Raw genomic sequence first — 19,934 nt, forward strand, 5'->3', positions numbered from 1 at the left:
TGTCCTTGGGCAAGAATCCCAAATTGCTCCTGACGAGGTTTATGAGAAACTACTGCACATAGATGTACTGTATGAATGTGTGTGTGAGAGGTCATCAAGACTACAGAAGCTCTACAGACCATTTAGCATTTACTGTGGGAGGAAGCCCACACAGACGCAGGGAGAACATGCCAACTCCAAACTATTACATACTATTTACGGTAAAGCCTGCAAAACATTTCTGCACACCACGTCACTGACAAATAAATCCAATGAACACGATAAAATGATCTCACAGTAACCCACCAATGTGTTTCTAATCAATTTCAAATGTTGAGTTTAGTTGAAGGAGGTGGATTCACAAAAAAAGCCAAACATATCAAAGGATGTATTTCCTCTGTAGGCGGATTTGATGAGAATAAACACCATTTATAAAATATTTGTGGGTCTTGCATGTTTTTTTCTTTCTTGGATTACAATAATCTTTGTGTTGTTATTAATGCGCCACATGTTTCCTGTTATGCACCTCTAATCTTTCAGTATGCCTTGTTTTCATTTTCGGTATAGAGGTTTTGAAAAGCATTAACCTCAACTTTCTTTTATTATTTGCAGCATAAAGCCTCATTGTCGGGTCGGCTGTGTGTAACATGGTAACGCAGTGCATTTGGCTGTTGTTGGGGTGACAGCAATGCTATAATCTTTGGTGTCTGCTCCCAGCTAACCATGTGAAGATGAGTATCAGAGTCACAGGATTCGGTCGTATCAGTATCGCTGAATAAAAATAGTCAGGAGATGGTGTCAGACGCATTTGGGGATTTGGTTTTTATCTCAGAGCCAGCTGCAGCGCTCACTGTCTGACCTCATCGACCGCACCGTGATGTGATTCAGCCCAGGTCCACGATCCAGCCGGCTGATGTGGTGGCACTGAGCTCTCTGCCGCAGCTGCTGACCATGCACGGAGGTCTGTGGGACTCGCTGTGCTCCAGAACCTGAAAAACGCCTGCGAAGGATCAGTCTGGAAACCAATCAGATGGCAGATAAAACTCTGGGAGACCTTATCAGTGCACGGCGAATGAACGGAGCAGTGTTGTACAGACTAACCGCAAGGAACACCTGTGGTAGCTGTTTGGAAACTATGACTCATTTGCTTCTTGTTTCTATACAGCTTTGTTTACTTTTCTAACCAGGAAACATCTTAAATACCGATGTTTTTTTTTGTGCTCAACGCTCCTCAAAATTACTCGCCCACAGAAAATAGCTCGCTTGGCTCAGAAAATAAGATGCAACAGGCAAAGAAAGAGGGAAAAACAAACATCATTAAGACCTAGGCAAACGCATCCAAATGTGGCGAGTTGCGTGGTGCCAGACATGCTGACGACCTTGAGCCAGCAGCCTGTCTGAGGCTCGGCTGGCCGGTTAACGCCACTTGTTAAGGCGTAGGCTCATTTCCTGACTTTGCCCTGGGAAGGAGGGAGGAAGCAAGGGCATATGGGAAAGGTGTTGCTTTTGATGCCTGGAAGGAAAGTGCAAGTGTCTCGCACAGTGTGAAAAAGAAAATAAAAGCGGTCTAATTGCTGGAGGTGAGTGAGACATGTCCAGAAATTCCGCCCCTGAAGCCTGAACTCATGAGTCAAAAATGTTTCCAGTTTGGGTCGAAACATGATTTCATCGGCCAGACATGGGTTTCTTCAGTGGATCAGAAGCTGCTCGTGTGCAGTGCATTTGTGTAAGAGCCTGTGGGAACTGGCAGCAGCCAGTAGGAGCCAATGCAATAGAGTTTCCCCCAGGTCACTCCTTCTCCACATGGGGCCATCTGAGGAAGGTTTTAAAAAGCAGGTTCTGGTCCTGATGCTCCTCCCTCAGTGAGACTCCTGCAGTCCTCTCTCCACATCCACACACTCAATTCAGACACATATGCACACACAACACACACACACAAACTGTCAGCAGCCTCTAAGCTTAACATGACAGTCTCGCCTTGCTGCTAATTCAAAAAGAAGGGACACAGGCGCACCACTCACGGCAGACGCAGACACACAGGAAACTGTCACTGTGTCACGTTCAGATAAGTCACTGGAGGGAAGCTGCAGATCTGGGACCAGTTGAAGGGACAAAATGGGCTTGTTGACGGCCCTGGTTCTGGCCTCACAGCTGTTGCTCCAACTGTGCTCACATGTGGAAGCCCAGGCTCTAGGTAAGTGATGTTTAAAGTGCTTTAATTTGCTTTTCATATAAGTTATGTAAATATGATGACAACTTTTCACAAATTGTGTCAGATTGATTGTGGTTAAGTGATGCAGAGGAAGAAATACGAATCATATTTTCTTTTGGTTTTCTTTTTTTGTAACTCTCTGGATTTTTTTCAATCCTGTCTGTGATGCAATCCTCCATTTTCATTGTGTGTCAAAAGAGATTTAATGGCAGCAGCACTGTGTATTTTACCACATGAAATACATAATGGATAAAGCAGACACTGTGAAAGAGAATATGAAACGCAGATCCAAAAAACACAAAGGATTAGCCCCGGTGTGGGACAGTCTCTGGGGTACAAATAAAATGCTAAATGTCTCTGTCAGTTGTAAAAAAGAGTTTTTCCTTTTCTTTTACGAGACTAAAGAGTTTTAAAGCCACCGTCATTCTGCTGAAGGAAAGTCACCCTGCTTTTTTATATCTATGCAGCTGCTTGATTCCTGCAGCTCAGGAGGTTTGGCTCTCTGCTTTGTATTAATCCAATTCAAAGTCCTCAGCTGGGTCACACACATGGGAATAATCAGAGATGATCTGGGTGCAATATTGAACTTCAAGTCACACAGACTCTCTCTCTCTCTCTCTCTCTCTCTCTCTCTCTCTCTCTCTCTCTCTCTCTCTCTCTCTGACACAGAAACTTGTTCAAGGTCACACACACACACAAACAACGTGGAGCTGCAGCAGACATGTAGAAATATTGGTGTTTATAGTTTATCAGCTGCTCTCTAACCCCCCCCCCCGGTTGACTAATGGCGTGCTCTCGTGCACCATTAATCCCTACGATCTTTCGGCAATAGCTACCTGATGTTTTGCGTGAAGCAGGTCCGGATTAATGGCGTTCATCATCTATCAATTTCGCTGGCAAATTACTTCTTGTCTGCATGACTGGAATTCACCGTGGAGTGAAGCCAATTTAAAGCTGCGGGGGAAGCCGGGCACAGGGACAGGGACAGAGTGTATCTTTAAAGAGGCCATAATTTATCTTTTCATGATATCAAGTAACACCGTAAACACAATGTGACAATACGAGAGGGATCACTTGGTGGAGCAACAGAGGATTATCACCTGAATCCACAGCTCTCTTTGGCTTTATAGCGAGTTGTATCTCGTTTCCTTTAGCTGCAACTTTACTGTTTTGGTTCTCACAGCACTCACAGTGTTGTTTATCGGCTGCAGCAGTTTTCATTGTGAGGCATTTAGCAGCTAAAGAGTTAATATTGAACTTCAAGTCTTCCAAAAGACATGACTCAAACAATGCATCTGAGAGCACAACATGATTATTATCACATTATTTCTCATCAAGAAACAAATTGGATCCCTGTCCCTTTCAGCTAGGTTACTCATGGCTATTGCGAAAAAAACGTGACTTCACTGTTTATGTTAACTACTTGCTGATGTTGATGATGTCATTCCTTCAACACCGGTAATGGCCGACACGGTATCTCTCCAAACAGGAACCTGCGATAAATCAGAGTGTTCCACATACAAACCCTCTGTTGTAGGATGAAAAGATGAAAAATTCCAACCATTTGCACACTTTGGAGTAATCTATAACCGTAACAGATTTATATTGCTGGTGTTAAGGAGAGGGCAAGACTGGATTACTTTATGGCTTCCAGCAGTTAGTTTTATGAAGCTTGAAATCGGAGGTTAATCAGGGGGTGAAAATGAGGCACTCTCTCAGGATCTGTGGTGTAAAACAACCCCCGACTCCCACAAAGGCCTCTGTCCAGAAGACTTATGAACGGCAGGACTGTGTGTTTTATATCAAAGTGTGTGTGTCTTTGTAATGTAATTGACTACACTACATTCTTACACACAGTCACTCAAACACCGGTGGGAGATCAGGGGCAACATCAGGGGCAATTTGGGGTTCAGACCATACAGTCTATGGTTCACACACTTTGGATATGAAGACTAGAGGATCTGGGCTTGAACCACCTGCTACTCCTCCTGAGCCAATGTTACAGTAGGTCAATTTATAAATTGTCATTGAATTTCCCATAGACTGTATTTAAAGATGGGCGACATGTCTCCACTTCCTCCCCACTATAGAAATGAAGCCAAAATATCCCATTAAAAAAATAATGACAAGAAATACCTAAAATGACAATGATGACCTGCTACTATGGAGAACGCAGGGTTTATGACCTGTACTGAAACCAGCCACTAGGGGGCGATCAAGATGCATTGGCCTCACTTTTAGAAAGCTGTCATGTCATATACAATCTAAAGAATGAACTGTTTGGAGGGTGTAGCTGGTGTAAACTATGCCGTAGCTTGACATGCACCCTACACACTAAACTCTACAATACACGTCATGGCAACACAGACTGCAACAACTGTGATTGGTCGGCTTGGCAGTTTCGTCCAGTGGCCAGACAAGCACAGAAGAGTCATCCATCTCTGGCTTAGTTCGATGGTCACATACAATTAATTTTCATAAAAGTAACTGTTGTTCACCATTTATTAGCTCCAATTCCAACATGATCCGCTCATTCACCACTATTTGAAGTACACACACAGTGACATGGAAGCTCCACCGCAGACTAATGGTTTGGCGTTGACTCTTAACACCATCAAATGCTTGTATGGAAACTCAGGGGATTGGAGTGAGCTCGCAAAAACAGTTAACAAAGCCAGCATTTATCCGAAACCCGCAGAGATGGTTGCTGAACTAGATCAGAAGTTAAATATGTAACAGTTCTTCATTAAAATGTCTAAACTCGACCAAACCTGTGTTATATATTTTGTTGACTTGTGGAACAAAATGTCTCCCACAGTGTTCAAACCCAGAAAAATCGCCAATTTTGTTCAAGGTGAAGGACGTTTGGTTTTGTTCACAAACAATGCACAAGAGGGGAAAAACACACTGCTCGCCAGTTTGCCAGTCGGCTGTTTTTTCCCTTCCACTGTTTGTATTGGTTGCTCGTTATGAATCAGGATTATTCATTGCTGTTTGCTGCCTAACGTGAATAAAACGTATGACCTGGGACACGTCAGGTTGATTTTTATCTGCAATGGTGGTAAAGACATCAACTCCAATCACCCCATGCTGATTAGCAGTAGTGTAGCCTCTTTGTCAATCCCAAGCAGGAGAATAAACCAGTCTTTACTCTTCAAAACGTGAGGAGTGGAATGATTTTCATTTGTTCCCTTGTTTTGTTCACTTTTGGACTGAAGCCAATTTAATGGAGCAATAAGTCACATCGAGTGAAAAACAGATCCATCTGTTTGTGCAGTACTTACCAGGTGATCTTGGCTATTGTTAATACAAAAAACACTCATCCAATTTTTGGCGAAAGCGATGTTGACAGCACCGTGCGAGAGGGCATTTTCGCTGGCTTAGTCACATTTTACTGCACGCATTTTTAAAACCCCCGTGTTGTGGTGAAATACACCGAAACACACAAGGGACCTCGGGTAAAGAGAGAGAGAGAAAAGGAGGTAGAAGAAGGAAGAAGGGATCTCATCTGCAGATCATGCTTCACAATCTTGGCTGACAACGGCCAATCTGCGGGAGCATTTGGGAGCAATTTTGTTCCCTCGCGACAGAGGGCCTCTCAGACTGCTTTTCCGGGTACTTGTGTATTCATGATGTGTGCAGATGGTGGGACTAACGATTCACTGCACATCCTCTCATGGCCTGCCCAGCTCCCATGCTACTTTATTAAAGGAGGCCTATAAACATGAGCGCAAGTGTACAGCATTTCTCTGGCATTTCACTCCTGCTAAGTAGCCTGTCAGTGGATATGTCTAAAATCCATCATACCTCGTTCAGTGAGCACAATGAATGAATAGTGGCTGAAAATGAAGATTCACATTTATTTTTATGACCATGAAAATACAAGAGAAGTAAAGAAACCTTACAACTAAAAGTCATCCTACATAGCTTAGATTTACTCAGAAGTCCTCCTCCCTGTGATTTCTTTGAGCTAACTCCGTCTGCCAAGTTTGCTCTGACTGATTGCCACTGCGTCTCATAAGAGCAACAAACACTGGATCAACATCATCATCTTCTTGTTGACTCAGGATGTGTTTACTCTGCGGATGCAGGTTGTAAATATTCATATCTCATCATCCATTACTCATGTGCTTTACTGCTTGTCTCCTTCCCCATCCCCATCAACAGTCTATGATCTGCTCACCTCGCCTGATTGCCTGCCAGACCTGCTGCAGGGGGGTCTGGCCGAGCAAGGTGTGAACGAGGCTTTCATCCTGGCCACCTTCAAGCTGCAACCCAAGACCGGAACCACCGTGTTCGGCCTGTACAACCCAAGGGACAACAGCAAGTACTTTGAGTTCACCGTGATGGGGAAGCTCAACAGAGGTAGGAGAGCATCAAAGAGGCTAAAGCTTCAACTACAACATTTAAAGCTGCACTGGGGATTGGGTTATGTGAATGGGGTCATGCAGTCATGAACCCACAGAGAATATAAGAAGAAGATTCCACAGTTCCCCTATAGCTCTATAGGGTGTTTCAACGTTTCTGTTTTGGTTCACTCTCACTGGTATCATCAACCTTGTTTCTCACAAAAAACTCCCAGCAGACAAAGTAATATTTCCCTCATTATAGGGAGGAGACCAAAACAGAGATAAAAGGAAAGATTTTTTTAGGTGGCCACATTTGACACCACCAATAAAACAATGTTAAAAAAGTTTTTTTTATCCTCTGACTTTCCTCCAGATCACCTAGGAAGTAAAAGCTGTTAACATTTTTAAGCTTGTTGTAATTTAAATGAATTATCCTTTAAATGCAGCCTAAACTCGTTCTCCTTTTTATCTCTTCTCCACTCTCCCTGCTTTGTCCCGTCACAGCTGTGCTACGCTACCTGCGGACCGACAAAAGGATGAGCTCAGTCACCTTCAACAACCTGGTGCTGGCGGACGGCCAACAACACCGACTGTTGTTCCACCTGAAGGGGATGCAGCAGCAGGGGCCAGGAGGGCTGGAGCTGCATCTGGACTGCAGGCTGGTGGAGACAATCAGGGATCTCCCCGCTGCCTTCCAGGGTTTGCCAGCAGGCTATGGTACGGTGGAGCTAAAGACCATGCAAGCCCGAGACCAGGTGACCCATCACATAGAGTATTTCCATACAACAATGTTTCAGTATTGAATCTGCAGGTTTTCAAATGGCTGAATCGTCCACTTTTACTTGTTTTATTCAAACAGGAGAGCATAGACGAGCTCAAGCTGGTGGTTGGGGACACTTTTGAGAATGTTGCTTCATTACAAGACTGCCATTTCCAACAAAGGGACTCGGTTCAAACTCTGGGTAAGAGTCCATGTGTGGAGGTAAACTTCCACAGAGACAAATGATCCCGGGAAAACAATCACAGTGGTAGGAGCACAACAGCCAGTTGAGAACAGGCTCCTCTGCTCCAGTCAAACAAAAATAACAGTCCCTTTCTTTTAGGGGTCAACACGAAGCAGCTGTCAAATCAAATGCTGGAGCTAACCAAGGTGGTAAGTGAGCTGAAAGACGTCCTCATTCAGCAGGTAAATACCCTTTTACAGTTCCTATGGGTCCCACTTAATTCCTGCTACCTCACCTCTGACCTCTCTGACAGCTGCATATAAACGTGTGTTTATGGCTGAACTTTTGTAGGTCAAGGAGACCTCATTTCTCAGAAACACCATCTCAGAGTGTCAGGCCTGCGGTAAGTTCATCTCCAAAAAAACGCCATGTCTCTCACCAGTAAATATGATGTTTAATGGCTACCTGGATAGTCAACAAACTAGAACTGCAGACAGTAATACAAAAAATGTCCTCTGTCGATTTAAAGGCTTGGGTGGAACTGAGGTGGTGAAACCAAGGTGTGCCCCAGGTGTCTGTTTCCGTGACGATATGTGTATAGAGACAGCGGAAGGTGTGGAGTGCGGACCCTGTCCTGATGGTTACACCGGGGACGGTTACAACTGTGACGATGTGAATGAGGTAAAGCTCAGTGTGTGTTTCTTCACTTCTGTAAAAATTCAGCATCGACTCCCACGAGGCAGCTGTGAGCTATAAGATATTGCAGTGTTGACAAAATGTTGACGCAGAAACTCAAGAAACAAAGCAGCAAACTGGGCCTTCAGTTCATGTTAGTTTTTAAAGTATTTTTTAGAGAGGCGATGGTAAATGAGACAATAGAGAGGTGGAATAAGATTCAGAACAGGATTTGAACTGGGAACTATGCGATCCCAATATATGGTAACATGCATCTGCAGGTTTTGTTTTTTCCAAATTGGGGTCTAGGGTCTAGACGATTTGAATAATTCAGAACTGAGATTTCCTGGTTTCAAGAAGTCTATGATACAGTTTACGAAGTAATTTCGCTACTTTTTTGGGGAGTTAGACAAAGAACGTGGCAATGAGATCATGCAACTGTCACACAAGATCTAAAGGCAGATGTTAATACGGTGTCATGGGGTTTGGAAACCTCAGCTGCAGGTGAAGGTAAAAGTTTGGTAACTTTGTGAAAGTTAAGGAATTACTCCTGCAGATGGAGTCCTCATAAGGATGTAATACTCCAAGTATGTGCATGTGTTTGCCTGTCTGTCTTTTCGTGTTTGCGCTGACCTCTTTTCTAGGGGCCGGCCTCTTCAGCATTCCCTTTTTTGCATGTGCAAAAGTGTCATCAGACTTAAAAGCTTTTGGGGGGGAGAAGCCCTGTGGGAGCCATATACATTTTGCAGCTTCAACAGAGCTCATGTCCTCCTTCCCACAGTGCCAGTTTAACCCCTGCTATCCCGGCGTGAAGTGCGTCAACACCACCCCGGGCTTCCGCTGCGACGCCTGTCCGCTGGGCTTCACTGGCCTGCCTGTGGAGGGTGTGGGGGTTCTGTACGCTCAGACCAACAAACAGGTAAAGGAGTGAATAGAGTATGGAGGACAAACACACACACACACACACACAATCAGAACAGAATGAAAAAAAGATGTATGCAAATTACAGTATGCATCAAAGATAACATAGAACACCAAGGCTTATTGTAGAGAGAATACAGGGTTAGGGTTATTGTGTAATTATTTAATATGATTAATAAGAATATATGTAATATCAACAAAATACTGTAAAAAATTATGACTTACTTCATAAGGTGCACCTACATACCTCAAAACTGGAAACTGTATTCCAGCTTTATCGGGATAAATATGTGAGTGTAGTAACACTTTGTGTTTAAGCGAGTTATAAACCACATTAGGTTTTGTTTTTTTATTAACAAGTAGCTGTTTAAAAAATTATGGGGTGTAATAAAATGTTACTGAGCAACCAAGCAGGAAAAATGTGAAAAGCAAGGTAATGAGGATATTACAATTATATTAGTTATGGTATCATTAACTGTGTTTCTAAAGTATGATCTTCTTATGAGTAGACTCTTATTAGTAAAGACACCCTCCAGACATATTTTAAGATATTAAAAAATACTCTTTTCCCAGACAAAATGTACCATTTACTTGTTAAAATCTTATGATTAAATCTTATCCTGCTCCCTCATTGAAAAATCAAGAATCTGTGACAAATGCAAATACTTTTACATTTCCATAAACATTTTCCAATGTTACTGAAAAGTCCAATGTCAGTGTTTGTGCAGTGGAGGTTTCACAGTAGTTGTTCAGGGAGAATCTTGTCCTCTCAGCAGATTAATGTGAGAGCTGTCGTCTGGCGTCAAACGGTGCACATACATTATCCTACAGTGAAGGTCAAACATCCAAATGAAGTGACAATGAGCAAATTGTATTTTTGAGTGGATAGGGGACTTAAATATATTGCATTGCTGCTGAGGAAGAAAGCATCACGTTAAGCCTGGAATACTGGTATAAATGTATAGCTTTAAAATATTTAATACTGTGTTTTTTTAATTAAAATAAAAAGAAAATAGTGTATTATTTTGGATCTTGTGATGACCCATACGACAATGAAATCTAGTGTTGAAGAAGAACCTACCGGACTGCTTCTTTCCTCAGATAATAAACTATTAAGGTGCAAAATATATGTTTTATATTCGATTTTTGAACAAATTATATAAAAACGAACGTGGTGGGCAATGCATTAACCCAACGAGATGTCATGTCAGCTTTCTAGATGTTTTACCAACTTTTCTTTCAAAGCCTACCCTCTGAAGACATGGCCTCCATAGTAACAGTGCACCTACATCAGAACAGAGCACTGACAATCTGGGGGAAACCTCATCACAATGTAAATCTGGGCTTTATGGGACGTTAAATAAAGCGATTCCTTGTTAAAGTAACTGCAAAGTAGGTATGGGGGCTGTAATGTGTTGGCTAATTAATTATTATGAGCCAGGTAGTTTAAAAAGTAAAGTGCAATGTATTTCTAGGTGGATCTTAAATGTACATTTATAATGCCCCATATGTACAAAATATTTAGTGTTTCAACACAGCTACAACAGGTCTGAGCTCTGCTATTAAAGCTTGTAGGGTAATATGGACTCTTTTGTGTATTTTATGCTATAATTATTACATAAATTGTCATATAAACAAACCTTTGGATGTGACATTTTTCTCATATTGCATAATTCAGGTGTGTGATGACGTTGATGAATGCAAAGGACCGAACAACGGAGGCTGCACCGCAAACTCAATCTGTCACAACTCTGTGGTAAGACTTCTGCAACACGCTGGGACGATTATTTCTTTTATTTCAGACTTTTCTGAAAGGAGCTCGTACGTAACTGTCCTCATTCCCACACAGGGCTCCTACCAGTGCGGCACCTGCAAGACGGGCTTCACCGGAGACCAGCTGAAAGGCTGCAAGCCGGAGGTCAGCTGCGGCAACAGCCTGACCAACCCCTGCGACGTCAACGCCCAGTGCAGCGTAGCAAGGGACGGGTCAGTCTCTTGTCTGGTAGGATTTCACACCCGCTCACACACTCTGATGTACTTCCTGTACACACCTGGACTCGATATATACATAGCTGCTGCCTGATTTCCTGAGGAGTTTCATTTGTCTTGTCAGTGTGGAATTGGCTGGGCAGGTAACGGGTACCTGTGCGGGAAGGACACTGACATTGATGGATACCCAGATGAGAAACTCAAATGCAAGGATTCAAGCTGCAGAAAGGTAAATGTAGAGCAGATTTGTAGAGCTAATACATCCTGGTCATGACTGAGGGGTCTTCACTTCATTCTCTCCCTGTAACATCTCTCCACAGGATAACTGTATGTACATCCCTAACTCTGGTCAAGAAGACGCTGACAGGGACAGCCATGGAGACGCCTGTGATGATGATGCAGATGGTGATGGTATTCCAAATGAACAGGTTGGTGGAAATGTAAAACTCATGGGAGCACAACCGTGGCGGGGCCAGGGGGGCTCTGGTCCCAACAAATGTCAAAATATATTTAATGATGTGTGGTTTTGAATTAGCTATAGAGCTAACAGTAAACAAGGAATGACTTAAACATGCACCTTACTGAATCAGCAGTTGTACATGGATGTTGGACAGATAATTGGCCCCTCTGTGTAAATTGTGGCCCCTTTATGGCCACTGGAGCACACATTGACTTCAACTACTGATTTATATTTCTCTATTAACTGATCAATATTTTAGTCTATAAAAAGTGAGATAATAGGGCAAATGCAAATCACAGGGTCATTCAAATTGCTTGATTTGTCTGACAACCAGTCAATACTATTTCCATCTGGTCAAGGCACATATTTTACACCATAATACACAAACTGCCCCAAAACGCAAGTGGAACCATTCTTTTTCCAGGACACAAATTTGCATAGATGACACAAAAATTATTCACTGACACATTCTGTGATGGTGGGAATGAGACAGTTGTGTGTCCCTGTCCGTCTCAGGACAACTGCTGGTTGAAGCCCAACGTGGACCAGAGGAACAGCGATAAGGACAGCCACGGTGACGCATGTGACAACTGTCGCATGATGGAGAACCCCGACCAGAGGGACACAGACGGCGACGGCAAAGGGGACACCTGCGATGAAGACATGGACGGAGATGGTATGTGGAGAAATTACATCACTGACGCTGAAGCTCCAGTTATATAACCAGCATCTCTGAAGGCCCTCACTGTTACAACGTATTACTCTGTTCTCTCCTTCTCATCTACACCCTGCTCCTTGGTTAAAGGCACTGATGCAGACAGATGTTTCAGTGAAATTCACATCTTCCTAAATCCTATTGTATAAATATATCACGTAGTGTGTAGTGGTATGGATGCTCTCATAAGCCATCTGAGCCGTGAGAAACAGCACTGCAAAAAAAGAAAAAGAAAAAATCAAAGCCAGGCCCAGTGTGACCCCAGAGCGAACACAAGCTTTGATCATTCACCAGTATGATTACACCTGAAAAACCTCCGCGGGAGAGAAGATAGGTTTTCCTCTGTCCTATCGCTCCTGCCTGACCTTTATGCATTCGTGGTGCTGCTGCTGCCTCCCTGCGATCAACAGAAAATTGCTGCTAAAGTCAAACTGGTGCTCAGCTGCATAGCAAGTGCAACAGCGCAGCCTAGTGGTGGATTTACAAACAATATGCTGTGAAATGAATCGGGTATCAGGGTATGGTAGCATAATGTCTCAAGTGTTCCCATGCGTTCACTGATCAAATATAGATTTAATCACTGAAATGATGAATATTTCTCAGTTACTTGAATAAAAATCACCCAGAACATCGACATTAATACACTGACTGACTGATTTTAGTGATCAGACTTCATTAATTAAGTAAACACCCCATGACTGTATCAGTGTAAACAGTTTCATATTTGGCAACACCTAAACATATGGTTTGTTTGTAGGGCTGTCACAAAGGATTTTTTGCATTGTCATTTAATATGTTCATTTTGTTTCCTGATTAATTGATTATTCGTCTATAAAATACCAAAAGATAGTGAACAACGACATTTAGTAGAGCACAAACCTCCGTCAAGGCCCAACAGTCCCCTAATGAGACCACATTTAAATTAACTAGATCCTGATTTTTATTTGGATCAGCAGCAAACACTCATGAACACTCTCATTTATTCCCATTCTTGGTGGAGGTAATAAATACCATCACAATTTCCAACAGCCCAAGTGGCATCTTTAAATTCCCATAAGTTGCTTCTAATATTCAGTTCACGGTGAAATAGGAGAAATAAATCCACCACTGGAAAATTGAAATTTTGCAAATGCGAGGTATTTCTGGTGGGAACATTTACTCAAATGATTAATCGTCAAAGATTATTAATATTATGTCCTAAAAAAGGCACTTTGTAAGCATTCACCCTTTTCCGTTGCGAGAGCTACAGAATAACTGACGGTAATGTCAGTTTGTGTTATGCTACAGTAACATGACATCAATCTTTATCCACTGCTGTAAAAGGGACCAGACGTGACTTGATGCAAAATGACGCTAACTCTTTCAATCAGGCCTGAAAAACATGCTGGACAACTGCCAGAGACTCCAGAACAGAGACCAGCGGGACCGAGACGGAGACGGAGTGGGAGACGCCTGCGACAGCTGTCCTGACATCTACAACCCAAACCAGGTCAGATGGACGGACGGATAGATAGATAGACAGATAGATAGATAGATAGATAGATAGATAGATAGATAGATAATATAGATAGATAGACAGACAGACAGACAGACAGACAGACAGACAGACAGACAGACAGACAGACAGACAGACAGATAGATAGAAGAAGATAGAAGATAGATAGATAGACAGACAGCTAGATAGATAGATAGATAGATAGACAGACAGCTAGATAGATAGATAGATAGATTGATAGATAGATAGATAGATAGATAGATAGATAGATATAGATAGTAGATGATGAGAAATAGATAGATAGACAGACAGACAGACAGACAGACAGACAGACAGACAGACAGACAGACAGACAGACAGACAGACAGACAGATAGACAGACAGACAGATAGATAGATAGATAGATAGATAGATAGATAGATAGATAGATAGATAGATAGATAGATAGATAGATAGATAGATAGATAGATAGATAGATAGATAGATAGATAGATAGATAGATAGATAGATAGATAGATAGATAGATAGATAGATAGATAGATAGACAGATAGACGGTTGGTTGGTTGGTTGGTTGTTTGGTTGGTTTGATGAACTCTCTGCTCTTGTTTCAGTCTGATATTGACAATGACCTGGTCGGAGACTCCTGCGACACAAACCAAGACAGGTACACACACACACACACACACACACACACACACACACACACACACACACACAGTCTCTACATTATTAACTTACATATATCTGATTTTTTCCCTCCACTACTTCTGATACTCCAGCTTTCATTCACATTCTGTGATCATGTCCCTTCCCCTGTAGTGATGGCGACGGTCACCAGGATACCAAGGATAACTGCCCGTTCGTGATCAATAGCTCTCAGCTGGACACGGACAAAGATGGCCTGGGTGACGAGTGTGACGATGACGATGACAACGACGGCATCCCGGACATGATTCCACCCGGACCGGACAACTGTCGGCTGGTACCAAACCCTGACCAGACCGACGACAACAGTGAGTCTCAAACACACAGCACGTCGAAATGCCTCAAAATGACTCAAAACATTCAGATCTACTGAAACGCAGCTTTATTGCTCAGAGGTAATGTTCATTTTTTCATCTCAGCATCCATATTCTCCCTGAAGTGCTCCTGATGGACCTATACATGCAGTTTCTGGCCCCCAATTTCACACCCAAGCAAAAGCAACCTTTGGGGCAGATCAAGTGGCAATTTTGCTGAGTAAAAAAAAAAGCACTTCTTTTTTGCCCCAGCACCCACCTGGCAATTCTGTGACATTTAATGTTGGGAAAATGGGCTGTGAAGTCAGCGATAGAGAAGTGCCCAGTGAAATCAAGTGTTGCAGGGGAGAGGTTGGTAATCAGGGAGCTCTGTGATGTGGAGAGGAAGAAGAGGAGGTCTGTATGACCAGCTGTGTCCTAAGGGTGTACAGTATCTCTCACTCTGTGCCTCTAAACATGATGAAGAGATTGTAAGATGTGTTATTTATGGCTTATACAAAAATATAAAAATATTTGTTTGCATGTTTTGGAGCTTAGAAAAATGTATTCAGACTCCCACATGTAGGGTAAGACATTCATTTGTTTGCTTTTTTCATGTGCAGGGATATAGCAATAGAACATTGTGTCTTAAAAGTCCATCATGACTGCAATACTACTATTTACTAATCCACTCCATCAACTAGCTTTAGAGCCCTACACAATATAGCACAAGATAAAAACAGATTGGCATAACACCACCTAATGTGCTAGAGAGACTCCATCACAGCACATTCCACCATGGCGAATGCAGCAGAGCAGTTTCTAATTCTGAACACACACTCACAGCAGGGTACAGACCAGAGCGAGCTTCAATACAAAGTCCGTCAAAACTGGAACACTTGCAACACACAGTAAAAAAACGTCTTTAGTTACATTTTAAATATTCATTTTAGAAAAAAGACATTCAGAAGTATATCTGGGACGTTTTATATTCAGCCCTTGCAGCTCTGCGGCTTCTGGGCAAGGACATCGAGTTCCCCTGGAGCAGGCCGCCGTGACATTTTTGATCAAGTTGGTCGGAAATCTGTTCATCGTGACAATGTGGAAAAGGATCTTGCTTGAAATTGAACGGAAGGCGCTAATCCAGTATCTGTTCTTGCGCCTCGATCATGAAATAATGACTGTCTCATTATCCTCAGAGCTTCAGAGGTTTAATGTCCCTGTCTTGTGCCTCAGATGACGGAGTTGGAGACATATGTGAGTCCGACTTTGACCAGGACAAAGTGATCGACAGGATTGACAACTGCCCCGAGAACGCAGAGGTGACCTTGACTGACTTCAGGGCCTATCAGACAGTGGTGCTGGACCCTGAGGGTGACGCCCAGATCGATCCCAACTGGGTCGTTTTAAACCAGGTGAGATTACTCAGTGTTAAAGCTTTATTTAAAAGAATCTATCGGTCATATAAGGCGAAATCACAACTTGCATTATCTTAAAGTTAAAGGAGCTACAATCAATATTCTAGGCAATGTGTAATGTGAGAGTAATAGAGTTTTACAACAAGTGTCAGCTCATTGTTTCAATGTGCATCCCACAACTTTACTGGGGTTTCTTTTCATTCACACCACTTACAGTGTCATTTCCAGCCACATCAAGCAGCTGTTTTCAGGATATCAGCCATAAAAACCCACTGTTAGACTATCTGCTCAGCACCAAACAGCAGAATGGCACAGTTACTGTCTACCTGGTGAACATAGTGGAGCATTTAGCTGCTAAAGAGACAAATATTTATCTCAGGATGTGAGTGGAGAATAAAAACAAAAGAGAGTAATTATAATGTTGATATAAAACTGATCGATGTGTAAATAAGTGACTGTTTACTGAGTCACCACATAGACTCTATGTAAAGATGGGCGACATGACAGCCTTCCAAGAGGGAAGCCAATATTTGAATAGCTATTTAATTTGTTATTATATATGATGTCATAAAAACGGGGGTGAAACATCACAATTGACGACCCACACTGACTGAGGATTGATCGAGCATGCTGCCCCCCGGTGGCCAAAACCCCATGCTAAAAACGAAATGTTAAGCGCATGTACATCTCATTTTGATAGATCTAGTATATAACTTATAATTAGTTCAGCAAAATATGGCATCAAAGTGCAAGATTCCTTCTTAACAGCGTCCGTCTTTGTCCCCCAGGGAATGGAAATAGTTCAGACCATGAATAGTGATCCAGGACTTGCTGTTGGTAAGATGTATTTCCTCTCTGAGTTGAATATCAATCATTAAAATACATAATGTTTCCAAAACATATCCCAGTCCGAACATATATAATATGATAATCATTCCCTCTGTTATCAGGTTACACTGCGTTCAGTGGAGTGGACTTTGAGGGGACGTTCCATGTGAATACAGTGACTGATGATGACTACGCCGGCTTCATCTTTGGCTACCAGGATTCATCCTCCTTCTACGTGGTGATGTGGAAGCAGACCGAACAAACCTACTGGCAGGCGACACCTTTCAGAGCTGTAGCCGAGCCCGGCATCCAACTCAAGGTGAAAGCACACAGCCACAATAAGTCACAACTCCCCCAGCTCCCACTATTTTTATCCATATTTTCTCCACTCCTGCCTTCCTCTCGTCTGTCTGCCTCCACATCCCTCCTCACCTCTATGTGTCTGTTCGTCAGGCGGTGAAGTCTAGATCGGGCCCCGGGGAGCACTTAAGGAACTCGCTGTGGCACACGGGAGACACAAATGACCAGGTGCGTCTGCTGTGGAAGGACCCGAGAAATGTCGGCTGGAAGGACAAGGTGTCCTACCGCTGGTACCTGCAGCACCGCCCACAGGTTGGATACATCAGGTAAGACGAACAGCGCTCTCACATCTGTCTGTTCAGTTTGAAGCTGCAGCAGCTGATTAGCTTAGCTTTGCATGAAGACATGGAAACAATGCTCCATTTAAAGTTAAGACAATACCATCACATGTGAAGCTCAAATTAACTCACTTTATGACGTTGGTTCAACCTGCAGTATGAAGCTTTTGCCTCCCCCTTGTGGCAGTGAGGGTAATAACACAAACTCTGTTGACTTGTATGTCCTTGATCCCTTTCTGTTTTAGACCGTACTCCTCCCTCTGAACATAGAGCTACTTTTATTTGGAGCATGAGAAACCTTTTGGATGTTTCTATATCGTATTAATTTGGTGGCAGGAGGCAGGATTTATGACCTCTACTGCAGCCAGCCACCAGGGGGAAATGATTTGGCTTCACTTTAGACGGAGCTTTCGTTTTGTCATCTTTATTAACAGTCAATGGTCAATACAGTTGCTCCCCTTTTGAGTCCTGGCCCTTGATGGTTGACATAAAAGGCATAAAAGCATTTAATAAGTAAACAACAGACATACAAATAAAAAATCCTCTGTTTCTTTTGTTCAGAGCTCGGTTTTATGAGGGAACTGAGCTGGTCGCTGACTCTGGAGTGACGATCGACACGACCATGAGAGGAGGACGACTTGGCGTGTTCTGCTTCTCTCAAGAAAACATCATCTGGTCCAATCTGAAATACCGCTGCAATGGTGAGAACGCATCATCAAATCCATACATTATATCTGTCGTTATGTCTCTCGCATTCTCTTCCAAGCTGATCTTATCATTTTGCTGATTTCAAGGCACTTTTCTGATCTCTTTTGAGGCATCACTACAGGGAAAGTAATGTTGGCCAGTCCACAACTTTCATCCTGACTAAAACATCTCAACTAGTAGATGGTTTGTCTTAAACATTCATCTTCCCCACAGGATGTGTTGTAATTATTGTGGTGATCCTTTAATTTTTCATCTAGCGCCATCATCTGGTCAAACTTTCAATTTGTCAAAAAGTTCACCCACAAAATGAATACGAGTTCCATCAGCCACTGCTGTGCTAATCAGATATATGTAAGCATTCTAATATGGTAAACTAATAAGGTGAACCTCTGTGCTAAACACCAGAATGTTAGCATTGCTTTTGAGCATATTATCCTGCTGATATTAACATTCAGTTCCAGGCACCATGTAAATATAGACCCTCACGGAGCGTCTAGCCGGGCTGCAGTAGTCTTGTCAATAACGCATAATGTTATTTCCCATATTGACCTCTATGACTTGTGTCTGGGAAGCGTCTGTATTATATATTATCACGTTGTTGCATGAACACGACTGAAACTGCGAAGTGAAATTAGTTTGGCCTCGCTGTGCTCTTAGATATTGAGCTCGTCTCATGATACCCAACGTCTCATTTCCACAGACACCATCCCCGAGGACTTCCAGGAGTTCAGCACTCAGCACGGCACTGACTCACTCTGAAGTCAACACGAGCATATGACACCAGAACTCCAATAGAAAGTGTGTGCGTGAGTGAGAGTGCGTGGGAGTGTGTGTGGGTGTGTGTGTCTGTCTATCCGTGTATTGATGTGTACAGTTTCTGCGCATTTATGACCACAATCTTTGTACTGTATGTGCATCTTATCACGTCTGATCCCATCCTCCTGTTTAATCATCTCTTCAAGACTCCAGCTGAGCTTGTTATGATAAATATTCTAAGTTATAATAAATCTTAACAGGTTTTTCTGACTTTCAGTACCATCACTGCAGATAGTAAAAGCACACCAGGCCCCTCGTGGCCCCCAGATTCCCATATATTTGCTTTATCTTTTTATGTTTTTTCTCATACTTAATTGGGCTTCCTTATAAAAATAATAGTTTGCATCTACACTGTAGTTACTGGGAATATTTTAGCTCATGAGTAGTATTGTAATCACCAGGAAAAGAACGTGCTTTGGATTGGCCTCATAATGGTGTTTCCTGTATAGTGATCACATTGGGGTTGTACTGTGCCGTCAGTGAGCTCTCAGTCTAACTATCAGCATGGTGTTTTACTCTTTCTGTCTTGAGGATGAACAGACCAAGTTTTGTATCAGTCAGATTCCAGATTCTGCCTCGTCTTTCTAACTGTGTGACTAACTTAAAGCTCCGTGTGACCTTGATTTCTCTTGATCATTGGGTTGTCAAGGTCTTGATCATTTCATATCTGTATCATCATGAAACCTGGTCACAATAAAGGGCTGTTTAATATATTGAAATACATGTTGAATTCTATTCCTTTTAAGGGGGATATTATCAGTATTTGTGTGATTTTTAATATATATTAT

At 42.6% G+C, this 19,934-nt stretch overlaps 1 protein-coding gene across 1 annotated transcript; it reads left to right on the top strand.

Annotated features, from left to right (window-relative positions):
* Positions 1-1,810: 1,810 nt before the first annotated feature.
* On the top strand, positions 1,811-19,865 carry thbs4b (thrombospondin 4b). The gene is made up of 22 exons (XM_035184216.2): positions 1,811-2,173; positions 6,359-6,556; positions 7,045-7,295; positions 7,400-7,502; positions 7,644-7,726; positions 7,836-7,887; positions 8,014-8,165; positions 8,941-9,078; positions 10,759-10,836; positions 10,930-11,082; positions 11,194-11,298; positions 11,390-11,497; positions 12,046-12,205; positions 13,615-13,733; positions 14,352-14,404; positions 14,560-14,753; positions 15,975-16,153; positions 16,945-16,993; positions 17,107-17,303; positions 17,438-17,610; positions 18,184-18,323; positions 19,031-19,865. Exons 1-22 carry the CDS (start codon positions 2,095-2,097, stop codon positions 19,087-19,089), a joined length of 2,823 nt encoding a protein of 940 aa, XP_035040107.2. The 5' UTR covers positions 1,811-2,094; the 3' UTR covers positions 19,090-19,865.
* The last annotated feature ends 69 nt before the right edge of the window (positions 19,866-19,934 follow it).

Source organism: Hippoglossus stenolepis, chromosome 18, assembly GCF_022539355.2.
Source record: "Hippoglossus stenolepis isolate QCI-W04-F060 chromosome 18, HSTE1.2, whole genome shotgun sequence".
Lineage (NCBI taxonomy): Eukaryota > Metazoa > Chordata > Actinopteri > Pleuronectiformes > Pleuronectidae > Hippoglossus > Hippoglossus stenolepis.